The sequence below is a fragment of the Pristis pectinata genome, chromosome 9 (assembly GCF_009764475.1).
Source record: "Pristis pectinata isolate sPriPec2 chromosome 9, sPriPec2.1.pri, whole genome shotgun sequence".
NCBI lineage: Eukaryota > Metazoa > Chordata > Chondrichthyes > Rhinopristiformes > Pristidae > Pristis > Pristis pectinata.
The window spans coordinates 42,390,578-42,418,409 of record NC_067413.1 but is presented as its reverse complement, the minus strand read 5'-3'; the positions used below and the strand labels follow the sequence as shown (position 1 = coordinate 42,418,409).

Below are 27,832 nucleotides of genomic sequence, written 5' to 3'. Positions count from 1 at the left end.
CTCCAGACATCAAAATGTACCTCTTTTGTTACAGTGATGAGGGATGGCTTGCTGCATATATAACTAGCCAGAACATCAAGTGACAAAACAGACCTGCCTGAACTGTGCATTAAATGGCAGGGATATGCCTTTAACAAAGCATTAATACAGGAGATGGCCACTTAGTGCCTTCCCTGATATCATCCTGAAGTTTTCAATGAGCACCAATTAGCATGAACGTTCATCTATAGTCTCCCCCTGCATAGTTTCAATGGTACACAATCAGAATGTCCCACACCCAACGATTGGTTTCACTAGCCTTAACGTATCAACTGAAGTTAAATTATGAACAGGTTTTATTTCCTGAATACTGGTTCTCATTTTAATTAGTATCTGCTATCCATAATTTTGTAACTCCAGAATAATCCCTAACAAGTGGGTTTGGAATCATGCATTGGCCAGACTGGATGAAGGTGACAGATTTTCCTCCATGAAGGACATTGGTGAACCAGATGGGTGTTTGTGATATTCCAGTAATTTCACAGTCACTGCCACTGAGATTAGTATAATTTTAGTTCCCTGTTCAGTTTAATTACATGAATTTAAATTCCCCAGCTGCTGTGGTGAAATTTGAACACATATCTTCAGATCAAAATTCTGGATGCCAGTCTAGTACCCAACCACAGTGCTACTGTTTCCATCCATGCAGCCAAGTTTGGTGAAAGAAAATTTATAAATGTTGGCAAGTGTTGTAATAAGGTGGTACTGAAGTTTAGTAATATTTCTGGAAAAATGATAGCTGTTTGGTTATAATGAAAAGTACTCAAAGGATGATATATTGACATGATGTAAGAGAATTCCACAACAGTTAAATATGCTGTGTTGAATACACATCTTCTGGTTATTATGATCTTGGACATGATTTGTTAGCAAAGGTATTTTCCATAGATGTATTAAAACTGATGAAAGACACGATGATGCTGGAGGAACTCAGCAGGCCAGGCAGCATCCGTGGAGAAAAGCAGACGGTCAACGTTTCGGGTCAGGACCCTTCTTCAGGACTGAAGATAGGAAAGGGGAAGCCCAATATAAAGGGGGGAAAAGCAGAGCAGTGATAGGTGGACAAAAGAGGGGAGGCGGGGTGGGCACAAGGTGGTGATAGGTAGATGCAGGTAAGAGATTGTGATAGGCAGGTGCAGGGGAGGAGGGGAGAGCAGATCCACTGGGGGATGGGTCAAAGGTAGGGAGAGAAAGGGGAAAAAAAGGGGGTGGATAGTAAAAAGAGAGATGGATAGGCTAGGAAAGGAAAGAAAAGAAGCATGGTGGTTGGGGTCGGTGAGGGGGGGGGGGGGTACTTAAAGTGGGAAAATTCAATGTTCATGCTGTTAGGCTGCAAGGTTACAAGGCCGAGGACTGACATGTCAGTGATAGTATGGGAGGGGGAGTTGAAGTGACTGGCAAGGAGAAGATGCAGGTCGCAGTTATGGACAGAGCGCAGGTGTTCTGCAAAATGGTCACCTAGTCTGCATTTGGCTTCACCAATGTAGAGGAGGCCACACTTGGAGCACCAAATGCTGTAGATGATTTTAAGGGAGGTGCAGGTGAATCTCTGTCTCACCTAAAAGGACTGTTTGGGTCCCTGGATGGAGGTGGTGTAGGGGCAGTAGTGGTTTGCGTAACGCTATTACAGCACCAGTGACCCAGGTTCAATTCTGGCCACTGTCTGTAAGGAGTTTGTACGTTCTCCCCATGTCTGTGTGGGTTTCCTCCGGGTGCTCCGGTTTCCTTCCATGTTCCAAAGACCTAGGGGTTAGGAAGTTGTGGGCATGCTTTGTTGGCGCCAGAAGCAGGCTGCCCCCAGACACTTGTGGGCTGCCCCCAGAACAGTCTGCATAAAAGATGTATTTCACTGTGTGTTTTGATGTACATGTGACTAATAAAGATATCTTGTATCTTTAGTGGTGAGAGACAAGTCCATCTCTTATAAGAAAAAAAATCAGCAAATTGGCTTTATCCTATTCGCAGCACTCCACTTGTGGCTGGCCCACTTTTAATAGATATTCAACACAGCTTCCTTACTGTTGTGCTCTATTTATAAAGCCAAAGACCCAATGAGCCATTTTTAAATTGCAATCTTTAAAGTTTTGTGCACGTATGGCTTCTGTTGTTTGTGTTCCTGTATCTCTTTTAAAATTGTATCTTTAGACAGGGCAGGGGTTTACTGTTTTTTTCATGTCTGAACATATCTTGCACTGAGACTGTTGCTGCTCACAGAAACAAGCTCTTCAGGAACACTGAAATGGGCCTTAAGGGGAGTGTTAAAGCCTGCTTGAATGGCTTCTGCCAGACTGTCCAAGGTATCTATCCACTTGCGAATAGATGCCACCTTTAACTTTCCAAAGATCATGACTTCCCATCCACCCTGGCTACCAATGTCCTCAACTGCTCACCACAACCAATAACCCAACCAAACTGGTCCTCTGCCTGACCCTCCAATACCACCTCCCACTGCTCTCACATTGAATTCCACCACTGTCCCCAGTAGCAGGTGATCATAAAGGAATGGCCAGTTCTATCATGCACAACATATTGGGCCCCATTCACAGCGGAATATAGGAAGACTTTGAGTGGATCAATCCAAGAGCTGCTGCAGGCCAGATTTGGCCAAGGACCACCATTTGGGTGGCCAAAGGAGATTACATTGGCTATCAGTGTTCCTACCAAACTGAATCACTTAAACACGTCTCTGCAAACTTTATCTACCATGTATTTACCCAGCTGTATGTGTCCTCTTGAAGTCTATCATTAGCCTTCTCCCTGTTTGCTGCATTTCTGTTTTGTATAATGTACAAATTTTGAAACTGTACCATATAACTCAAGTCCAGATCATTAATTTACATTAAGTGTCCCTAAGGCAACTGTCCCTTGGTATCTATGCCTCTGCCACCATTGCCCCTTCTATTCCACAAACTTCAATTTTACTGATAAGCCTACAGTTATTTTTGTAATCATGGACCCAATTTCCTGGCACTTTTTTGGAATGTATTGGTCAAGCATTGTTCAACTCTCTCGCATGTGTTGCTACCATCAGCAAATGTGCAATTATTGCCCCGACATAGAATAAAAATTAATTGGTTAACTGCCTTCATGCAAATGGGCACAATGATAGTTGAGAGAATTGGTAGCAGATCTCCAACTGTTTTTGCTGATATTTATAGCATAAGACCAAGGCAGGCAAAAAAAGGAATAAACTATGGTCAGTTCCCCCCACAGGAACACATGAACCATGCCTGCTACTGTGCAGCTCTTAATAGTTGGTCTGTGGAGCAATTGGTGGATTGCTGGGAACAGATCAACCATTGTTGGTATTTAACCTGGCAAAAAAAAAATTAACCAAAGAATTAGTTAAACAACATAAAAAATAATTTACATTTGAACTAGTTTCACTGCTTGTAACTTTCTATAGCAAGATTCAGAATGACTGATGGCCATTACTTGTTGGACAAGAATTGGCACCAGATAGCGAAAGCTTAATATTACTAGTCAGAAACATACTTTATTTAGATATAACATTTGTCGTGAAGATTAAGTAGAAAAATCTTTTTTTGTGTGCATCATAATGTCTAATGGTTTGATATTGAAAGTTTGCATTTCTTATTTTAACAGATTGGTTACATCGAGGGGCAGCCTGAAAGAAGTGGCGTCTTTCCAGTCTCCTTTGTGCACATTTTATCTGACTAACCACCGAGGAACTCTAGCGTCACATTCACAATGGTGGGACCTTCCATTTGACATAGTAAAGCGGCTGCAGCTTCCCTATTCATGTGCATACTTTGTACATAAATGATCAAAAATTCTTTTATGCTCACCTTATGAGGTGACTGTATAAATACTGTGTTATTTGCCTTTGCCAGTATTATAGTAGCCTTGGAACCTGGCACGCCTTACTTGGTGTACTACAGTCATCCATGGCATCTAGCACTTACTAATCTTACCTATGCTGTTGATGGGATATATCTCCTGCCTGCTTATCAAATCATAAGCAGCCTCATTTAGTAATTTAACTATATAAGCTTTTATTCTCGATATCATCTCAGTATTCTGAATAAAAATAAGAGTGGTTTTGCTGAGGATACAGCCAGGTTTCAGTTTGCACTGATCCTCTTTGTTCTTCTCTTTCTAACATGGATGCTGTGCATACTGTTCTTAATGTACTCATGGAATTATGTGATTTTAATTGTAAGTGGTCAGACAAAGTTACTTGAGAGTGAATGATTGGGGAACTTATTAAAGTTTACTTTACCTCATTTTGAGGCGATATGTAAAGAAATCCGTACAAGGATTTATTGCCTGTTACATCAGATAAGCAATTTAACAAACTAAGTTGTTCTAAGAGGGCCTTTTGGCAAACCCACTAAAAATAAATGAAAATTAGAGATTAGAAACTTTTAAGTTTGTTGTTAGTATTTTAGAGCAGTGCTTGGATTACCATTTTAACAGTTAGGTTGTTAAAAATTTCTGCCTCTTCAGCATCCATTCCCACTTAACCTGTTTATTAGGTTAAAAACACTTAAGTTCTATCTTGATCATCAATGCAATTTTATTAGTTTAATTTGTAACAGTAAGATTTGGAAGTCGCTGAAGTACCTGTATAATTTTTACATATGCTGATGGAATTACAGGGCATAACAGAAGCAAGTCCAATCTTAACTGTAAAAGAGGGAATGACATTTCTTCCTGCCTCGGAGATCAGTGTCCTGAAGTTGACGCTTAACAGCAGTGGTATAGGGGAGGCCCTTAATAGTTGATGTTTATTTACATTTAACTGCATGTGGTATATGATGCGGGCAGCAGCTGTACATGGTGAAAGTGTACAGTTATCAGTTTTAAATATTAAATTGCATATGTTTACATACATGGAATTGTGCATCAATGATGTACTATCTTTGTTAGCTGAAGATACCATTCCAAAATCTGTTTATTTCTCCTTCCTTTCTCCTATTATCAAAGTACGTATTATACATGGAAACCGTAAAGTGCAGTGTTTCACTGTAAGAAAGACATGAAAGCTGTTGTTCATGTTACATCACATGAAACATACTTTACCTGTGAATGTATTAAATCAATCATTGTATGGATAATTAACCATTTGGGGATTGGGAGACAAGTGAGAGATTTTAATTTTTCTTTTTAAACATACCTACATATTCAACCTGGTTACTTGTGCTCTGTGATAGAGAATAAATTGCATTATTTGCACAAATCTTGAACTGCTTGGGGAACAAAGTGACAGTGGATCTTGGGTTGCTTAAGGCTTTAAGAACTATACACCTTCATATTCATTATTGATAATCAGTTATTCCAACTTGAATTAGGGACCAAAAAATAAAACAGAATTCTGAAGAGGTCTGCTTACATTTCCAAGAGAAAGGGTAGGTCTTGGTATTTCTTAAAAGAATTCAGTTAATGTGGGGTTAAACTCAACTCTAAATGATAACTGTTCTTTAAAAAGGATGTAATTTAATTCTTAAGGTACATATTTCTGTAAGTAGATTTAGATGAAAAGGAATAAAAACTTAAATAGAATAAGATGTGTTACCTCTGAGACAAGACTTCTCGCCTGGTGCTGCATTGGTCTTGAATTATGTTAAACAGTTGCCATTACACTTCCCATATTCATTTCTCACAAATATTCATGTCTACCGAATAAGCGGCTGGGTCCCAATTTCCCCTCCCACCTCCCCCCTCCCCCCCAGCAATCTGAAATATTCTGTCCCTGATAGTTGTGAACGAGCTAATGAGCTATTGATGGTAGATGTTGTGATGTATCCATTACAAACAACTACATGAGATACTGGTTCAGATTGGCAGAGTTTGGTTTTCTAGAGCTTTTCATATAAACCATTGTGCGTAATAATGGACAGCTGAAGTTTAATATGGTCAAGCATATTCAGAAAGTTGAATTGACTATGCATTGTGCTTAAAGCCAATGTGGTTAATGATTCAAATGGATTTATTTCATTTTAAAACTGTTACATGATTACTTATAATTTTATATGAATGATAAACAACTGCCTAGTTCTTTCATTAATGTATCCCTTTATCCTGGATTAGGCTCCCTTAAAAATATATCATGTAAATCAGCTGGTACTATCAACCTACTGGATGTAAAGGTGTACAGTATGACTGCAGCTTACCATATCATGTATTTGCAGTTTTTTTTAATTATGTACAAGAATTGCTGTGGGAAGATATTTTAAGAAGCAAAATTGTTTGTGTTCAGATATTATATTGCAACATAAAATCCTGTGACATGTTCCAAACTGAATGTAGTTATTTTCTCTCATTCCTTCCATCAAAATTAGTAAGTATTTAACATGAATGCTGCTTTCTCCATATGTTCAGTACCCAGTGTCATTTACAAAAGTCGGTCACGCAAGTGTAAAAACAGCAGTTGAAATCAGTCATGGTTAACCTGATTATTTAAATTGTATGGTATATCAGGAGTATCATCATAAAACTAATCAACAACATTATGTATGGTCAATATTCAGATAAGGGAGGAAAGTAGTATAGGTTTAAACAAATATTTGAATGGTACTGTAGCTACAATTCAGGTTTACTTAAAATTGCACTTGTTAATTGGTAGCTGGAACTACTATATAATCAAAATGTACACTATCAGTCTTGCTGACATGGAACTACCAATGACATGTCGTACATAAACAACTGAACTCTTTAACTTTGTGAAAAATGTAATATCATTCGTTGATTTTTCTCAGCCATCTGGAATCAGGAATACGACCAACAAGAGAAAGAAATAATTCATTCTGGTTTGCCATATAAATAAATCATTGTCCTCTCAATGTGAGTGTTCAGGTCAACATTAAAAACTAAAGCACAGCACTAATCAACTTTGACCCTGATGTTAACAATTGAACAAATAGGGATTTAATATTAAAAGCTCCCAAACACTTGATAGTGAATTTGCACATTGCTTTTATTATATACTTCAGATACTAGATAAACATTGTTCAAATTACTTAAACTGTAAAATATTAAAGTGAAAATCAACACAAGGATTGTCTTGATTAATGTGAGCACTCAGCAATCCTTCTGGATTACAGAACGGTATCTGCTCCTGAATATTCTATTCAACTATTTCAATTTGCAGAAAACAGACTGGGCCTGCAATTTCCCAAAGCATGCTTATAGTTATCCTCAATAAAGATCATAAAATCAATCCTACTGTATAATATGTTATGCACTTTGTGGTATTTACCTGATATCAATGGCCTTGTTTTTTTATGCAATTCTCTATTGCTAAATTGTATCTAACTTCAGTTTAAATAATGAGATATACTCAAGATCATTTAAATTCCCTCTCCTTTTCAATCACTAGAATACAGTTAAAGGCTATTATGAGTTTGGTGTCTGTTTATGTGCAACAAGCTATTGATAAAATGGTTAAAAATACCTTTGCTATGCCAGTTTAAGGAGGTGCCTTAAGATAGCTCAGTTTCTTCCATGCATTTAAATAAAGCTGATAATCTTGTATCTCAAGCTGGACCTATTTGAATGTTTACAAACTGAGCTCAAAATGAAAGTTAAAATCTTGATTCACTGGATTTGCCTTAAATAAAGACTTTGGACACACCAGTGAACATTACCATTCATTTTCTGCATGTGCATCATGAAGCAAATATCCAGTTCTTCACTTTACAACTGGGTTATCGACCTAGATGGAATTTCCCCATTATGTGGTCACATCCACAAATTACTGACTGAAGGCAAGTTTAGTTGGTCTGGGAACCAGTTCATTCTACAAGTGAAAGTGTGCAAAAAGCTCTATTGCTTTACTTCAACATTGAACTCAAAAACATTTTGCATTTCATCAAATACGTTTTACTTTGTGTAAGTGTGAACATTCCTCTACCCCATGGTGCTATTTTTGTGTTTGGAACTTGTTTTATTGTTGGCATTTGCATCAGGGTAAGGAACTGGATGATTATATATTCTAACAACAAACACAAAATGCTGGAGGAACTCAGTAGGTCAGGTAGCATCTATGGAGGGAAATGAACAGTTGACATTTTGGGTTAAGACCCTTCATCAGGACTGGAAAGGAAGAGAGCAGAAGCCAGAACTTATATATTCTAAGCACATTACTGCATTCTAACCATACCATTGACGCAAGATTTTGGTCTAGGGTATTTTGCCTTGCCTGCCCCTAAGGCATGCAGAGCCAAGAATTAAATTCTAATGCTGTTTGTCAATTTAAAGACCTTGCATAAATTACAATAATAATTGTGAAGCTTAAATGTTGAATGATTCTGGATATAATTTACTATGTGTTTCAATATGCTTGGAGGATCCTAGCTCTAGATCCCAGACAAAATGGCATGAAGTGATGTTCAGTTCATAAATGAGAATAGAAAGTCATAAGATCTCTAAAGAGCGGAGGTGACTATCGGAGACCTTTTTAACCAATAATAAATTCCACAACTGTTTGGAATGAAGACATCCGTCGTGGAATCCCACAAAATAATTCTACATCAATAGAAGAGAAGTGTAGAAACAGAAGCTGTATTAACATTGCTTCATAGTTTCTATAAAATCTTATTTCATCTGTTTCTACTGCCTCTCCCTTTCCCTATACTTCTGGCTTTTCCAGAAAAAATAGTCCCACATCAAACTTCTATCTATCTTTAGTTGGCAGCCAGGTTATAGAACTAATGTTGTCTGGCGTGAACTTGCAGCCTTTTAATTTTCTGATACTTGTGCTCCTGGGGAAGAGATGTACTCAAAATTTGAACATGCACTGCTAGTGATTTTTCTGGTTCTAACTATAATAATTATATTGCACAAGTCCATAATAAGTCAGGTCACCTTCCCCTTCCTTCCACTTTTCCCACTCACGTCTCCACCGTACCAACTCCCACAGGTAGCTCAAATTCCATTGCACTTCAGGAAATCCACTCCATAAAAACAGTGGTGTCCCTACCTGCCATAAATGGTGCTAAGAATAGTGATCAGATAGTTGAATAGGTCCATGATCGGCTTAGACCTCTGATAACACCCCTGGAACAATAGTTTACATGGACATAGTGGTGATGTAATTGGAAAAGGTGAGACCCAACACAGGCTGGGCATGTCTGGGAATAAAAAGGGGAAAAACACACACAAGCTGAGCCAATATCACCAATGGGTGACTAATACAGGCAGAGAAATCAAGTTACCTTATGGTGTAAAATTCAATATCGAGTCCAGAAAGCTGCAATTTGCCTAGATGGAAAATGAGGTGGCGTTCCTCAAGCTTGCATGGGGCTTCATTGTAACAGAGGAGGAGAGCACAGACTGATAGGTCAGAGTGGGAGTGGAATAGAGAATTAAAAGTTTCTTTCCCCTTGTTTTGTCTGAAAGTGGAAGAGATGGTGATGTCTAGTGACCATAATTCTATTAGTTTTAAGGTAGTGATGGAAAAGGATAGGACAGGTCCACAGGTTAGTGTCCTAAATTGGAGCAGGGCTAATTTTGGGGGAATTAGGCAGGATCTAACAGGTTGATTGGGTGAGCCTGTTTGAAGGACAGGAACAAATGGCAAGTGGGAAGCTTTTAAGAGTGTGATATCAAGAGTCTAGGAGCAGCATGTTTCTGTTAGGGTGAAGGGTAAACCTGGCAAGTTTAAGGAATCCTGGCTGCCGAGAGATATTGATGCTCTAGTCAAGATAAAGAAGAAAGCATACATTGGGTTTAGGAGGTCAGGGATGAGTGAATCCCTTGATGACTATAAAAAAAATTAATAATATTCAAGAGGGAAATCTGGAGGGCAAAGAGAAGGTATGAGATGGATCTGGCAGGAAAATCCCCAAGAGGTTCTATAGCTACATTAAGAGTAAAAGGGTGGCCAAGGAGAGAGTAGGTCCCCATAGAGATCAGTAGGGCTGCCTATATCTTGAGCCACAGGAGATGGGTGGAATTTTTAATGAATATTTCTCCTCTGTGTTTACTGAGGAGAAAATCATGGTTGCTCAAGAGATAAGGGAAACTAGTGAAGATGTTTTGGAGACCATTCATATTGCCATGGAGAAGGTATTTGCATCGTTATAGCGCACTAGGGTGGATAAGTCCCCAGGGCCTGACCGAGTGCATCCTAGGACTTTGTGGGAGGCTAGAGGAAAAATTGCTGAGGCCCTTGTAGAGATTTTTGCTTCATTGTTAGCCACTGGTGAGGTTCCCAAAGACTGGAAGGTGGCTAATGTTGTTCCATTGTTTAAGAAAGGTAGCAAGGACAAGCCAGAGAACTACAGGCTGGTCAGCCTGACATCAGTAGTGGGGAAGTTACTGGAGGGAATTCTGAGGGGCAGGATCTACCAGCATTTGGATAGACGGAGTTTGATTTGGAGTCAGCATGGCTTTGTGTGTGGCAAGTTGTGCTTGATGAATCTGTTGAGTTTTTTGGAAAGGTAACCAAAAAGGTGTATGAGGGCAGTGGATGTTGTCTGTTTTGACTTTAACAAGGTCTTCAACAAGGTCCCGCATGGTAGGCTGGTCTGGAAGGTTAAATCCCATGGGATCCAGGGAGAGCTAGCTAGGTGGATTCAAAATTGGCTTGGAGGTAGGAAGCAGAGGATGGTGGTTGCAGGTTGTTTCTCAGAATGGAGGCCAGTGACTAGTGGTGTGCCGCAGGGGTCGGTATTGGGACCCTTGTTATTCATTATTTATATAAATGATTCAGATGCAAATGCATAAGGCTTGATCAGTAAGTTTGCCGATGACATGAAATTAGGAGGAGATGTTGATAATGAAGAAGGTTATTGTAGATTACAGGGGGTTCTTGATCAGTTAGGGAAGTGGGCTGAGTAGTGGCAAATGGATTTCAATAACGATAAGTGTGAGGTGATGCATTTTGGAAAGTCAAACCAGTGTAGGACTTACACTCCCTAGTGCCCTACCATTTGTAGTATAACAGAACAGAGGGACCTAGTTTGTTGAAAGCAGTGTCACAGGTTGACAGGGTGGTGAAAAAGGTGTTTAGCACACTGGCCTTATCAGTCAGGGCACTGAGTATAACAGTTGTGACATTGTGTTGTAGTTGTATAAGTCATTGGTGAACTGCACTTGGAGTACCGTGTACAGTTTTGGTCACCCTGCTATAGGAAAGACGTAATAAACTGGTAAGGGTGCGGAAAAGATTTACGAGAAACTTGCCAGGACTAGAGGGCCTGAGTTATAGGGAGAAGTTGGCCAGGCTAGCTCTTTATTCCTTGGAGCATAGGAGGATGAGGGGTCATTTTTATAGAGGTTTATAAAATCATGAGGCACATAGATAAGGTGGATGGTAGCAGTCTTTTCCTCAAGGTAGGGGAGTTCAAAACTGGGGGCCATAGATCTAGGGTAAGAGGGGAAAGATATAAAAGGGACCTGAGGAGAAACTTTTTCATGCAGAGGGGGTGAGAATATGGAACGAGCTGCCAGAGGAAGTGGTTGAGGCAGGTACAACAGTATCATTTAAGAAGCACTTGGATAGGTACATTGAGGGGAGAGGCTTAGAGGGATATGAGCTGAACGCAGGAAATTGGGACTAGTTGGGTAGGCACCATGGTTGGCATGGATTTGTTGGGCCAAAGGGCCTGAATCCATGCTATATGATTTTATGACTACATTCCGTGCCTGCCCTGCCCATGTCTTCCTGCTCTGCATTTTGCAACTCCTACATTCTTTTACCTATGTTCTCACTTTCTAAATGCTGTCATTCTCTCATTGACCAGATAGCCTGCTTTACAGCTTATCCCCATGGTCACCCCAGTTTTACCCTATCAGAGACATTCCTCCTTCCACCCGCCCTCCAATTGAAGCTGTTTTCTCTTTCCCAGTTCTGATCAAGGGCATTCAACCTGAAACATTGATTATGTTTCTCTTCCCACAGATATGGTGAGCCCTGCTGAGTATTTCCTGTATTTTCAGTTTTTATTATCATTAATAAGGATAGGTTTACAAAGTTTGAAACATCCTAATGATCTAGGAATGGTTTGTCACACTGGATCTTTTCAAGTGTCCTGGATTGACTGGTGGATTGACTTCCATTGTGTGCACACTGATTCTCTGACAGGACAGTAGTTGAGATATACACCAGGTCCGCAGCCTAGAATCCACTTAAGGACACTTGCTCTGAGCGTGGGTGGAACAAAAGCCTGCAACACAACAAATTAGGGCAAAAACAGGTATACAGAGCAGTCTTCAAAGGAATACTGTGTACAATAATATACAGTGGTGCATGAGGTTTTCTTCAATCTAAGTATTTCTACTGATCTATGAAAAGTGTTCAAACATCTGAAAAGCTTTGGTGGTCACCATACCTGCCCGTACATGCAGAGATATTCATGTTACAATTCCATCTCATTGATATCAGCATATTAATCACACCCTGGTTATATTGTACATGGACTACAAATTGGGCAGGTGTTTCATTGTGTTCCTTCTATTTAAATCAAGCTTACTTAAACAAGCAAACCACAGTACAGATGTAAACTTGAAATGGGACGTAAATCAAGTGCCAGATTTGGACCACTCTGGTCTTGGACAAGAGAAATAAAGCAAGGAGCCTTGAAGCTGTGGTCCACTACCAGCCTGTTTATTCTTCACCAAAGGACAAATCTTGCATGGTTGTTATTAACCAGCATTCAAACAGTCCTCCTCGCTGTAGGTCTGAAGAGCAGCCTGCAGGCCAGCACTAGACAGTACAATTCATTCACATTCCCCATTCCACCTACCAAAAACCTGGAAGTTATGTCAGCCCATCAGTTAGTCTCAAATGTTCATGGTATCCTCCCTGTTTCTGTTTATTTTTTATGGGGGGGGAGGGAGGGAGGGAAGAGATAGAATAACACAACTCTTCCCCATCCTCAAACTTGAAATGTTACAACAAATTTTCCCAAGTCTATACTCATCTTGAAGTTTGACAATGTGTTATGGGCTCATCTCCTACTTTGTTTTTCTAAAGTGATGCAGTGAATCAGTGCGTTTATGTTGGTGGATCATTCCTGCAGTAACCTGTCACATTACAATGGCGAATGGCTTTCTCTGATACATTTTCCAATGCTGAAACCCACATTGAAACCAGGCAAAGCTCCAGCAACAATAGATTTCATCTCAGATGTCAGGTTCACTGGATCAAGGGTCACCACATCACCAGGCTTCGGGGCTCCGGGTTCTACTCCTCCAACAGGCACTGTGCCAATGCCCAAGAGAAAATCAAAGGTTTGTCATGACTTGATTTGCATAATTTATCTGCTATTTAATAGATTGACATCCGTGGCATTCTTATCATATTTCCATTTCATCTTATTGTGTGCAGATTGGCTGCCTGGATGTTATAAATATTAGTTGAACGGTGGAAAAAGTGGAGTTGTCCAGGGTTTGCAACCAGCACCGTCAATGTTAGCCTTTCGACCAAGAATGTACCAGTGTAAGGCCTTCATCGAGGCAGGTACTGCAGGGGACACTGTTGAGGGATGCATGCTTTAGGATGAGATAAACCAGGTTGCCTCAGCTCTTGTGTAGATACCATTGTCTTTTCAACACTTACTGCATTGGTGTCTGATGGATTAACTGATTAGAACTCCAGAAGTATTTCCCTGCCTGGACTGGTTAAGACTATATAAATGCGAGTATTTTTAAACGGAGCCGTAGGGCTGGTCCTGTGCAACAATACCTTGGATTCAGTAATGGACTGGCACATTCCAGGCTGCAGGAGTATGTGCTGAGGGATGCACTGAAGCTGGGCGCAGCCAGCGCAAGGGCTCGGTGGGGAAGGACAACAGTGTAGGGTTCTGCCACAGGAGGGGTAAGGGCGGGGTCCAGCGAGGAAGCCCCTCAAATATTGTAAATATGGGATTGGGGTATCACCCCAGGGAGCCACACGTGTGGCATTGGTGCTGTGCTTTTTTTTAATATAAAAAGGTAACACTAAGAATGGAACTGTACACGAATGTAAAGGTTTGAACTGTTTTATTATTGTATATAGTTTCTTTTATTAGGAATAAAGTATATTTTGATAAAATAAAACTTGTTGAAAACAAGGCCGGGGGAACTTCCAGCAGAGTGTGGCCTTCTCTCTGTTTAATATTCCACCCTTTAAACTAAGCAATCCAAACATAAAGGTATAGACTGTTGAAAACTTTTAGTTGCGAAAGAGTTAAAGCCAGTGGAGCCAAAACAAAACGTTGGCCCAAATAGGATAGTTGTTAAGTCTCCAGAACAATGTGGCTAATTACAAATGATCTGTCCGGCAAGGAACCCCCTTCTTCACTGGGGCGTCTATGGGAAGAGGGCCCTCGTTCTACTGGTGACTAGTAATGTGATTTCAGACCCTAGCACCTTGGAGAAAGTTCTTCTCGCGTGCAATCAGTGCGGAGTTTACGGGGTTCCTGTCACAGTTGAATTGAATCAAGACTGCACCTTAGAATTGGGATCCAGCACCTTCTCCCCGGAGATGACCACGCACGGGGCGATGGTCATCACATAGCCAACCTTTCGGATGTAGGTGTTGACGTGCTTCACATCTCCTCCGGTTTGAGTTACATCCATCTGATTGACTGAGGACGAGTTGTTTCACCCCCTCTCCCCCAGTGCGAAGGCTGAGACGACGTGTTCCGGGGTTGAGTATCCCAGCTTCGATCTCTCCCGGGGCGGTGGAGACAAGGCAGCCAGACAGGGAACAAAGTAGAGCGGGACGCGTCGCTGTGCCACCGCCCTTACCGGAGGGGTATTTCATTTGAGAGGAAGGGATGTGGGGATAAATTGATCTGAAGTGACTGGTCTCTAATAAAACTTATACCCGTGCAGAACTCAGCAGCATGTTAAAGAGGTTAAAACTACATTTAAAGTTCCAAAACTCTTCAGGAAACATTTCAGATTACAGGAATATTTAAATTTATTGCAGGGATTGTATCTGGGATGTTCCGTGAGCATATTTTTGGTGACGTGTCGGTGTCCTGACGATCTATTATGGTGAAGTAATATTTCTGGATGTGAAATTTCCAGAGAAAATTGTCCATCGTGATTCCTCATACCCTGCCAGCCCCTTGATGTATTCAAAACCCAGGCATATTTGGAGGAGTCTTTCCCAAACTGGGGAAGAAATTGAGATTGTTCAGTTTTGAGCGGTATAAACATTTTCTGGTTGGGGAGGTTATTAATCTGTCTATTGACTCTTGTACCAGAAACATTTGTCAAAAAAAAATCCCTTGGAGTTTATTTAAAAAATGCAACCGATTATCCGCTTAATTTATTAACTAGCTCCCAACAACAATCAGAATCAGATTTATTAAGACGCGAAATTTGTTGTTTTGCAGCAGCAGTACAGTGCAAAGATATGAACATTGGAAAGAGCAATTGTTCACCTGAACTGCGGCTTGTTTCAATTTCTCTCTGGCCAGGCGCTCAGTGCCGCCGCATTTATCCATCAGGTGGAGACACGAGAGACTGCAGATGCTGGAAGCGGGGGCAACACACAATCTGCTGGAGGAACTCAGCGGGTCGAGCAGCATCCGTGGGGGGAAAGGGGGTCGACAATTCCTTTTCTCCTGTAGATACTGCTTGACCCGCTGAGTTCCTCCAGCAGATTGTCTGTTTATCCATCGGGTGGCCAGTAGTGGTAGATTTACCTGTATCTACGTGGCCAATAAGTACAAGATTGATGTGAATTTTCTCTTTCCCTATCTTCGGTGCTTTTTTCGCGAAACTAAGCCGGTCGTTGAGCGCAGATTTTTTATGACAGAAGCAAACACCAGGGGTCAGCAATGAGCTAGAGACGGCATGTAGCAGACTGAGCGATGCCTTGCAATACAGGATCCGACCAACACGGAGGGGAGGATTCGCTCAATTCCTACACTGAAACATTTCATGTGAAACTTCGGTATTGATTAACCCAGTCGTTCACACGGATGCTGGGTTTCAATTTAATAATGATTTCTTTTGGGGGAAATGTTTGCGGCTGCACTAGTTTGTGCTTCCTTTTACTGAATTGTACAAATAGGTGAAATAATATAAAGTTAAACATTGAAGCAGCGAACATTTTAATCTATTTCAGATGAGTTTATTTCAAAATCCCATTTATCGCTTTTAACGTTTCGTCAACATGAGCTACAAGTGGCGTTTACCATGATAAAACATTCCAAAGTTATACAGAGTGATTCTCAAATAATAATTTACTTACATAGGATGGAAACGGTGTGAAGGAAAGCTTTTCAGTTTAAACATTGGTTTAATTATGAATTTTTAAATACAAATTTTAATACGGTTAATGCATTGCTGTTAGAATTATGTTTTAAAACAGAAAATGCTTAATGTGCTTAGATTCCCGCATCAAATGAGCCTTCATATCAGATGAGTCAAAGAGTCTACAACACGGAAACAGGCCCTTCGGCCCATTTAATCAGCACCGACCATCAGACTCAATGTCAAGGTCGAGTTTACTGTCATATGCACAGGTACAATGAAAAACTTACTTGCAGCAGCATCACAGGCCCGTAGCATCTTTCATAAGAAAAACATAAATTAAACATAAATTACACACACTTTTTACAAGAAAGAACACACTTAGAACAAAAAAAAGTCCATTTTAGCGCAAGGTGATCAGAGTGGTCATAGTGTTGCTAAACTGCAGTGATTAGGGTTTTGCCGGTTGGTTCAAGAACCGAATGGTTGAAGGGAAGTAACTGTTCTTGAACCTGGTGATGTGGGACTTCAGACTTCTGTACCTCCTGTCCGATGGTAACTGAGAAGATGGCGCGGCCTGGATGGTGGAGATCTTTGATGACAGATGTTGCCTTCTTAAGGCAGCGCCTCCTGTAGATACTACCAATGGTGGGGAGTGATGTGCCCGTGATGTATTGGGCATAGTCCACTGCTCTCTGCAGCTTCTTAAGTTCCTGTGCATCCAGATTAAGCACCCTTTTACTGAACCAAATGGGAGAAAATCCGCCATCCAGACCCAGAGCCATGTTGTTGATTGACTCTTAAATACCTTATGAAAAAAGCCCAACAAGCCACTCAATTAAGTTATATATTGAAGCAGAAGAATTAAACCAAACTGACCAACCAGCTTAAAACCTAGGCACCAAATTTGGACACAGCAAAGTTGCTCTTAGCCCTGGCAACATGCATAGCCCTCCTCACAAACATCTAGCAACTAGTGCCTAGATTGGGAGAGCTATCCCACAAACTCATTAAACCACAGGGTCATGGATCTGCAACAGGTAGGGTGAAAACTATAATGGAGGAATACATTTACCGGGCCTCGTCCTCACCAATACACAGATGCATTTCTCCACGACACTGATAGAACGAAGTAGTGCACAGTCCTTGCGGAAGCAAATCCTATCTTCACATCAAGGATATCTTTCATTGTTGTGTAGTGCTACAATGACGCTAAATGGGATTGCCTCAGATCTGGCAGCTCAGGATTGGGCATCAGTGAGGCACTGTGAGCAATCAACAGCAAAATGCAGATCACCGCAATATGCAACCTTGTGGCCAAGTATATCCCTGACTCTGCTATTACAATGAACCCTAGTTTCTGAGGAGTGCAAAAGGACATGTCAGGAGTAGCATCAGACATTTCTAAAAGCAAGCTGGCAAACTGGTGAAGCTGTAACAACACAAACAGCATGCAACAGATAGAACTAAACAATGGCACAAACAACATGAGATCAAAGCTCTGCAATCCTGATATAGACACAATCCTGATATATCTAGTCATGAATGGTGGACAATTAAATAGTTAACTGGAAGAGCTGATACCAAGGACATGCCTATCCTCCACAATGACAGCGCCCATCACCTGAGTGTTAATGACAAGGTTGAAGTATTCACATCTCTGCTCAGACAGAAGTGCTGGGTCCGTGATCTCTCTCAGCATTCTCCCCAGATCCCTGTTATCACAGAGGCTTCAGCCAATTTGATTCACTCCATATACCAAGAAATGGCTGACAACACTGGATACAGGAAAGTCCACGAGAAGGTCTGCAGAATTAGTCACACCAGAAATAGTCACACCTCCAGTCAAGTTGTTGCAGTACAGTTACCACAATGGCGTCTACCCTACAATTAGGAAAATTTCCAAGGTATATCCGGTTCACAAAAAGCAGAACAAGCTCTTTCTAGCTAATTTTTTTTAGGAGCAGCCATTGTCGGATTGGACAGAGTCAGAGTGAGTGGCTTTGGCACAACCGGCTTCGGCATTTACTTAGGAGTGAAGCAGGAGCTGAGAGACCCAAGGAGCAGCAGGTCCCTCACAGGTCCGGGCTAATTTAGAAGGGCCAATAAAAAGGAGGCTGTGTCAAGCGGAGCGGCCCTTGTCGGGGTGGACAGGGTCAGAGTGGGTGGCTTTGGCACAACAGGATTCGGCATCAAGAGGTGGAGGCCATCTGCAACAACACTGGTGAGTAGCTGGTAAGTAAAGGTAAGGTTTACTGTTATTGTTATAACTTTTAAGTAGACTACAACTAGGTAAGAAAAAAATAGTTCAGATGGAGGGCAAGGCGATGTGCTGCAGCTGCATGATGTGGGAGCTAGTGGACCCTGCTGTGGTGCACGGTGACCACATCTGCAGTAAGTGCTCGAGGCTGGGGGAGCTTCGGCTCAGAATTGATGAGCTGGAGTCGCAGCTTCAAACACTGCGAAGCATCAGGGAGGGAGAGAGTTCTGTTGATGCTGTGCATCGGGTGGCAGTCACCCCCCCCCCCCCCCCCCTTAGAGCAGGTACTTCTAGGGTCCAGGAGGCAGATTGATGGGTGACTGTCAGGGGAGAGAAAGAGAAAGGGAACAGGCAGACAGAGCAGAGGACCCTGGAGGCTGTTCCCCTCAAAAACAGGTATTCTGCTTTGGATGCCGTTGAGGGGGATGACCTACAGGTATCAAGCGGCAGTAGCCAGGTCTCTGGCACTGGGACTGGTCCTGCTGCTCAGAATGGAAGGGAGGAGAAGAGGAGGGCAATAGTGATAGGGGACTCAATAGTCAGGGGAACAGACAGGTTGTTCTGTGGCAGTGAGCGTGAATCTCGGATGGTATGTTGCCTCCCAGGTGCCAGGGTCCAGGATGTCTCTGTTCAGGTCCACAGCATTCTTGTGTGGGAGGGAAAGCAGCCAGAAGTCGTGGTACATGTTGGTACCAACGACATAGGTAGAAAGAGGGATGAGGTCCTGAAAAGTGAGTTTAGGGAGCTAGGCAGAAGGCTGAAGAACAGGACCTCAAGGGTAGCAATCTCAGGATTGCTGCCAGTGCCATGTGACAGTGAAGGTAAGAATAGAAGGAGATGGCAGATGAATGCATGGCTGAGGAATTGGTGCAGGGGGCAAGGTTTTAGATTTTTGGATCATTGGGATCTCTTTTGGGCAAGGTGGGACCTGTACAGATTGGATGGGTTACAGCTGAACTCAAGGGGGACTAATATCCTTGCAGGCAGGTTTGCTAGTGTGGTTTGGGAGGGTTTAAACTAGTTTGCAAGGGGGATGGGAACCAGAGGGATAGGTCAGTAGAAGTGCATGGAGTAAAGCCAGATCTAACATATAGAGAGACTTTGAGGAAGGAGAAGCAGAGTATAGAGTATAAAAGTAGTAAGGTGGATGGGCTAAAGTGCACTTACTTAAATGCAAGAAGCATCAGGAATAAGGGTGATGAACTGAGAGCTTGGATAAGTACATGGAATTATAATATTGTGGCTCTTGCAGAGACTTGGCTGTCATCAGGGCAGGAATGGATACTGTGTATTCCCGGATTTCAGTGTTTTAAAAGGTATAGGGAGGGGGGGAGAAGAGGAGGAGGGGTGGCGTTACTGGTCAGGGATACTATTACAGCTGCAGAAAGGGTGGATAATGTAGCAGGAACCTCTCTAGAGTCAGTATGGGTGGAAGTTAGGAACAAGAAAGGAGCAGTTACTCTACTGGGAGTATTCTATAGGCCCCCTGGTAGCAGCAAGCATACTGAGGAGCAGATTGGGAGGCAGATTTTGGAAAGGTGCAAAAATAACAGGGTTGTTATCATGGGAGACTTCAACTTCCCAAATATTGATTGGCACCTGCTTAGCACCAAAGGTTTAGACGGGGCAGAGTTTGTTAAGTGTGTCCAGGACGGATTCCTGTCACAGTATGTTGACAGGCCAACTAGAGGGAATGCCATATTAGATCTAGTATTAGATAATGAACCAGGTTAAGAGACAGATCTCTCAGTGGGTGAGCATTTTGGGGACAGTGATCACCGCTCCCTAACCTTTAGCGTTGTCATGGACAAGGATAGGGGCAAGGAGGACAGGAAGATATTTAATTGGGGAAGGGCAAATTATGAGGCTATGAGGCTAGAACTTGCAAGTGTAAATTGGGATGACATTTTTGAAGGGAAATGTACTATGGAGATGTGGTTGTTGTTCAGGGATCTCTTGAAGGATTTTAGGGATAAATTTGTCCCAGTGAGGCAGAGAAAGAATGGCAGGGTGAAGGAACCATGGTTGACAAGAGACGTGGAACATCTAGTTAGGAGGAAGAAGGCAGCATACATAAGGTTTAGGCAGCAGGGATCAGATAGGGCTCTTGAGGAATATAGGGTAGCAAGGAAGGAACTTAAGAAGGGGCTGAGGAGAGCAAGAAGGGGACATGAAAAGGCCTTGGTGAGTAGGGTTAAGGAAAACCCCAAGGCTTTTCTCATTTATGTGAAGAGCAGAAGGATGACAGGAGTAAAGGTAGGACTGATTAGGGATAAAGGTGGGAAGGTGTGCCTGGAAGCTGTGGAAATGGGTGAGGTCCTCAATGAATACTTCTCTTCAGTATCCACCAAGGAGAGGGGCCTTGATGACGCTGAGGACAGTGTTGGTAAGGTTAATGTTCTACAGCATGTAGATATCAAGAGAGAGGATGTGTTGGAGTTGTTAGAAAATATTAGGACAGATAAGTCCTCGGGTCCTGACGGAGTATTCCCCAGGCTGCTCCGCGAGACGAGGGATGAGATTGCTGAGCCTTTGGCTAGGATTTTTGAGTCCTCGTTGTCCACGAGAATGGTACTGGAGGATTAGAGGGTGGCAAATGTTGTCCCCTTATTCAAAAAAGGTAGTAGGGATAGTCCAGGGAAATACAGACCAGTGAGCCTTATGTCTGTGGTGGGCAAGCTGTTGGAAAGGATTCCTAGACATAGGATCTATGGGCATTTAGAGAATCATGGTCTGATCAGGGACAGCCAGCATGGCTTTGTGAAGGGCGGATCATGTCTCACAAGCCTGATAGGGTTCTTTGAGGAGGTGACCAGACAGATTGATGAGGGTAGTGCAGTAGATGTGGTCTACGTGGATTTTAGTAAGGCATTTGACAAGGATCCACATGGTAGGCTTCTTCAGAAGGTCAGAGGGCATGGGATCCAAGGAAGCTTGGCCATGTGGATTCAGAATTGGCTTGCCTGTAGAAAGCAGAGGGTTGTGGTGGAGGGAGTGCATTCAGATTGGAGGGCTGTGACTAGCGGTGTCCCACAAGGATCGGTTCTGGGACCTCTACTTTTCGTGATTTTTATTAATGACTTGGATGAGGGGGTAGAAGGGTGGGTTGGCAAGTTTGCAGACGACACAAAGGTTGGTGGTGTTGTGGATAGTGTAGAGGATTGTCAAAGATTGTAGAGGGACATTGATAGGATGCAGAGCTGGGCTGAGAAGTGGCAAATGGAGTTCAATCCAGAGAAGTGTGAGGTGGTACACCTTGGAAGGACAAATTCCAAGGCAGAGTACAAAGTTAATGGCAGGATTCTTGGTAGTGTGGAGGAGCAGAGGGACCTAGGGTCCATATCCACATATCCCTGAAAGTTGCCTCACAGGTGGATAGGGTAGTTAAGAAAGCTTATGAGATGTTAGCTTTCATAAGTCAAGGGATCGAGTTTAAGAGCCGCGAAGTAATGATGCAGCTCTATAGAACTCTGGTTAGACCACACTTAGAGTACTGTGTCCAGTTCTGGTCACCGCATTATAGGAAAGATGTGGAAGCATTGGAAAGGGTGCAGAGGAGATTTACCAGGATGCTGCCTGGTTTAGAGAATATGCATGAGGAGAGACTAAGTGAGCTAGGGCTTTACTCTTTGGAGAGAAGGAGGATGAGAGGTGTACAAAATATTAAGAGGAATAGATATAGTGGACAGCCAGCGCCTCCTTCCCAGGGCACCAATGCTCAATACAAGAGGGCATGGCTTTAAAGTAATGGGTGGGAAGTTCAAGGGAGATATCAGAGGGAGATTTTTTACCCAGAGAGTGGTTGGGGCATGGAATGCGCTGCCTGGGGCGGTGGTGGAGGCAGGTGCATTGGTCAAGTTCAAGAGATTACTAGATAGGCATATGGAGGAATTTAAAATAGAGGGATATATGGGAGGAAGGAGTTAGATAGTCTTAGGCGAGGTTTAAAGGTCGGCACAACATTGTGGGCTGAAGGGCCTGTATTGTGCTGTACTGTTCTGTGTTCTATGTTCTAATTACCACCCTGTCTACTCTCAAACATCAGTAAAGTAATGGAAGGTATTGTTGACTGCATTATCTGGTAGCAACCTGCTCTTCAACCTGCTCACTGATGCCCAGTTTGGGTATCACCAAGGTTACTCTGCTCCAGATTCATTACAACGAACATAGAACAGTCTATGCTGACCATGATGCCAAATTAAACTAATCCCACCTGGCTGCACATGATACACATCCCTCCATTCCCTGAATGTTTATGTGCCTGTCTAAATGCCTCTTAAACACCACTATTGTGTCTCCTTCCAGCACTGTCCCTAGCAGAGCATTCCAAACACTTCTACTCTCTGTGTAAAAAAACATACCTCACACTCTCCCCTCTCACCTTAAAGCTGTGTCCTCTAGTATCTGACATTTCTACCCTGGGAAAAAGACTGTACCTACTCCATCCATTCCTTCAGTTTGTCCAACCTCTCCTTATAGCTAATATTCTCTAAATCAGGCAGAATCCTGGTGAACTTCTTCTGCACCTGCTCCAAAACCTTCACATCCTTCCTGTAATGGGAAACCAGAACTACACATGATACCCCAGATGCGGCCTAACCAAAGCTTTATACAACTGCAACATGACTTCCTGACTCTTACACCAAATGCCCCAACCGAAGCATGTCATACACCCTTTTTACCACTATGGACTTAGACCCCAAAATCCCTCTGTACATCAGTGCTCCTAAGGATCCTGCCCTTTACTGTATACCCTCCCCTTACATTTGACCTCCCAATGTGCAACACCTCGCAATTGCTGGAGTAAACTCCATCTGTCATTTCTCCCCCCATATCTGCAACTGATCCTGCTGTATCCTTTGATAAGTTGGTCCAAAATTGGACCAAAGGACTAAATCCCACTGGTCAGCTGAAGGTAACTTCCTTGATACCAAATTTGCACTTAACTATGTCTGGCAAAGAGTAGCCCTGGCAAAACTGGAGTCAATGGACAATGGTCAGAACCATATTTCATGTCAGCAGTTGTTGGAGATCAATCATAGCAGCTGTGGAATATCACCGCAGGAGAAGGGCATTATCCTTGGCCCAACTACCTTCAGCTGCCTCATCAATGATCTTCATTCCATCATAAGGTCAGAAGCTGGAATCTTCACTGATGATTGTGCGATGTTCAATTCCATTCACAAGTTCTCAATCAATGAAGTGGTCCATGCCTGGATGCTGCAAGGACTGGATAATACTTCACCATGGTGGGAGATATATGATCTACACACTACCCCTGACATGCATTTAATAAGAAAAGTAGGAAACCAGAACATGAATCTTTGATTTGGTATTTATAGATTTGTCAAAGTAGAAGCTGGCGTAAACATTAGTTTGTGTTACTTTGTGAGTTAAAGATGTATTCAATGATTAAATTGGCAATGGCGTTTAATTTGAAGTGTACATTTTACTTTTAGTTTTTTTTAAATCCATTCCAGAATTTTCATTGAAGGTGTGACAGGTAACAATTTTGCTTAAATTAATAATGAAAATAGAATAATCTCAAATGGGGGTTAATAAATGAGGGTTAATCTACATAAACAAGGAGGCTGGAGTTTCACCAGCAAGACCAACATTCAATGCCCATCCCTCATCACCCCTGACAAGGTGGTTGTGAGCCAGCCTCTGCATTAACAGAACTCTCATGAACAAAAGTTCCCTACAAGTGGTGATACAGGTAGACAAAGTGGGGAAGAAGGTGTATGGCATGCTTTCCTTCATTGGACGGGTCAATGAGTAGAAGAGTTGGGATGTCGTGTTACAGCGTTATTCTATTTTCATTATTAATTTACGCGAAATTGTTACTTGTCACACCTTCAATGAAAATTCTGGAATGGATTTAAAAAAAACTAAAAGGAAAATAGGATGTTGGTGAGACCACACCTGAAATATTGTGTGCAGTTCTGGCCACCATACTATCGGAAGGGTGTGATTACACTCGAGATGCTGCAGAAAAGATTCAGAAGACTGTTGCCAGGACTGAAGAGTTTGAGTTATGAGGAGAGATTGGATAGGATGGGACTGTTTTCCTTGGGGTAAAGGAGGCTGAGGGTGACCTTATAGAAGTTTATAAAATCATGAGAGCATAGATGAGATGAATGGTCACAGCCATATTCCCCAAGGTAGGGGAGTCTAAATCTAGAGGGCATAGGTTTAAGGTGAGAGGGAAAGATTTAAAAGGGAATCTGAGAGACAAGATTTTCACACAGAGGGTGGTAGGCATGTGAAATGAGCTGCCAGAGGAAGTGGTAGAAGTGGGTACAATTACAATGTTTAAAAAAACAGTTGCACAGGTGCATGGAGAGGAAAGGTTGAGAGGGATATAAGCCAAATACAGCCAAATCAGTCTACCTCAGACAGGCACCTTGGTTGGCATGGGCAGGTTGGGCTGAAGGGCCTGCTTCAGTGCTTCATAGCTATGACTGAAAGAGAGAGTGTATTGTTTTGGTGGGTCAGTCTAAGTCAGTTGGTGGTACTGGCTGGGATATTTTCAATGCCAGTTGGTGGAATGGAAGGAAGGAGTAGGTAAAAAGATTGCAATAAGCAAGGGGTTAAGGACAATGACTGGGGCAATTTATGTTGTAGATTACTGGGGATTTTCAAAAGGAAGGCCTGGCTTGGTCATAACTAGATGGTGACTCAGCTATGAGTACAAAATGTAAACCTAATGAATTGGATGCACTTTATAGAATATTGCAGTACAGAAAGAGGCAATTCAGCCCATTGTGCCTGTACCAGCTCCTTGAAAGAGCTATTGAATTAAGCTATTTATTCATCTATCCTCTCTCCACAGCACTGCTCTCTATTAAAATACATTTGGAGAAGAAGGGAATAATCCTTTGTTTTCTCTTAGATATGCCCAAGTTGTTTTTATTTCCAGTGCAAGGAATAATATGAGTAAACTCCCAGAATTACAGATATTTGGGCTCTTTGGAACATGGCATCTTTAATCTATTAGACACACCAAGAGTCAAAGACAAGTATTGAGTAGAATTGCAGTCACATGTTAATGAAGAGGTCAGAAAGATAGGATTTTGTGGAGGTTCTGAAAGGTGGCAAGGGAAGTAACAAAATTGAATGAAGCATTACTGAAGGAGCTTTTGTTTCTCTCTCTTTTTTAGTTTCAGAGACAACTTACAATCTGCTTTGAATGTAAATTAAATTGGCAGCCCCGCAGCACTATGTTAATAAGGAGAGAAGGAAGGCAATGATAGGAAATGACAGGGTAGGAGAGACAATCGGCTACTTTTGTCAGGAAATATTTTAGTTTCAGAAAGGAATGGAGGCTACACTACAGTCCCTTGGGTGTCAACTGGTAGAATTCTATGGCATGGGGATATAGTTACATGGAAGGGCTGTTTCTTTGGAGACCAGGAATCAGAATCAGGTTTATTATCACTGACTTATATGACATGAAATGTGTTGTTTTGCGGCAGAGGTACAGTGCAAAGACATAGAAGTTACTATAATTTACAAAAATAAATAAGTAGTGCAAAAAAAAGAATAACGAGGTAGTGTTCATGGGTTCATGGACCATTCAGAAATCCAATGGTGGAGGGGAAGAAGCTGTTCCTGACTCATTGAGTGTGGGTCTTCAGGCTCCTGTACTTAGGCTTCAGGGTCCTTAGTGATGGATGCCGCCTTCTTGAGGCACCGCCTCTTGAAGGTGTCCTTGATGGGGGAGGCATTTACAGAAGAAGTTGGAGGGGATGGGTGAGCAGGACAATGAAGAAACTTAAAAACAGAGAAGAGGACTTTGAACTTAAATGTGTTGGGGAGCCGGTGAAAGTTGCTGAGGTTAGGATATTAGGGGAACGTATCTTGGAGTTTACGTTGTGTGGAAGAGAGAGAGGTAGGACTGCAGAAAGGAGGGTCGCTTGCCAGTGAGGCTGATGTCAATGTGTGGAGAAGACATCATCATGGAGCATTTTGGTGAAAGAGTCAAATCGTTAGGTGGGAAGGAACCTAGTTGCAGTTGCTAAAGATTGAGAGAATGGCTTAACTTGCAGTGGAAATGCAAATTACATCTTCATGAAAATGTGACATTTACATAGATTCCCTGTGTGCACTTTCAGAATATTGAACTCTTATAATACAATGCAAATATGTTTCATAATCATTGCACATTCTCCAGCACACAGTGTAGAATAAAATCATTAGTTTCCACAAACAGTGGTGTTTTATATTCATGTGGATGATAAAATCATATGGAATTATATTTAACTCCCAAGAAGGTAATGCCAGATCCCAATGTAAAATTAACCCTGCCGGTGTCTAATACCTTTTCTATTAATCCACATGGAGTCATTTTACTGCCCTGTTGTCATTAACCCCCAAAAATAAACCCAATAAATGTGCCTCCTTTTTATAAGTGGCATGACTAATAACCTTTAAATCATAAAACGGCATAAAATTTTACTGCAGTATGCTTTTCAAATTCAGAAGAAATAGCATATTACTATAATCCACAACTCATTCACTCCCCTACTCATTGCTCATTTGGTATTTTAACACAAATATACTGTATAAATAATCTTTTCTGTGCTGTGCTTGCATCAGAACATGCAGACTGACAAGCATTCAGAAATCTGGATGGATACCCAAATCTGAGTTTTTTCAATCTAGTTCAAGCCAAAACCAACAATGGCCATAAGTGACTTTCATAAAGATCTAGCCAGTACACTAATCAAATAAACCTCGCAGTGGTGGGTGCTTAATGTTTAATCAAATTTTGAACCAGAAGAAATGCAGCTTAAAAACAGAATAAAACAGGATCCAGGCTTGTAAATACAACTTAATAAAATATAATTTTGTGCATGAAATTTGCAGGGGATCTCCCAACACTGAATATTTTTGGCACCAAAAATTAGGCTTTGAATCTGTGAATTTAAGTATTGACCGGTAGTGTAGTGGTTAGCATAACCCTTCACAACGCCAGCGACCCAGGTTCAATTCTGGCCACTGTCTGTAAGGAGTTTGTACGTTCTCCCCATGTCTGCATAGGTTTCCTCCAGGTGCTCTGGTTTCCTCCCACATTCCAAAGACGTACGGGTTAGGAAGTTGTGGGCATGCTATGTTGGCACCGGAAGCGTGGTGACACTTGCAGGCTGCCCCCAGAACGCTTTATGCAAAAGATGCATTTCACTGTGTGTTTCGATGTACATGTGACTAATAAAGATCTGATCTTATCTGATCTGATCTGATCTTATCTTATCTTATCTTATCTTATTTTATCGTTATATTTATTTGGCCGTGTTGCTTAAAATGAGACACTTTCTAACATACACCTTTCTCTTTGTAGTTCTTGTAGTGAACCAACATCTCTTTATG

The 27,832-nt window shown here is 41.9% G+C and overlaps 1 protein-coding gene across 1 annotated transcript in view; it reads left to right on the top strand.

Annotated features, from left to right (window-relative positions):
- The window catches only part of LOC127574152 (arf-GAP with SH3 domain, ANK repeat and PH domain-containing protein 1-like), a 210,002-nt gene extending 202,386 nt beyond the window's left edge, over positions 1 to 7,616 (top strand). Inside the window, 1 exon segment of the mRNA XM_052022915.1 lies at positions 3,646 to 7,616. Within this exon segment, the coding sequence (XP_051878875.1) occupies positions 3,646 to 3,720 (75 nt within the window). The 3' untranslated portion in view covers positions 3,721 to 7,616.
- Positions 7,617 to 27,832: the final 20,216 nt, after the last annotated feature.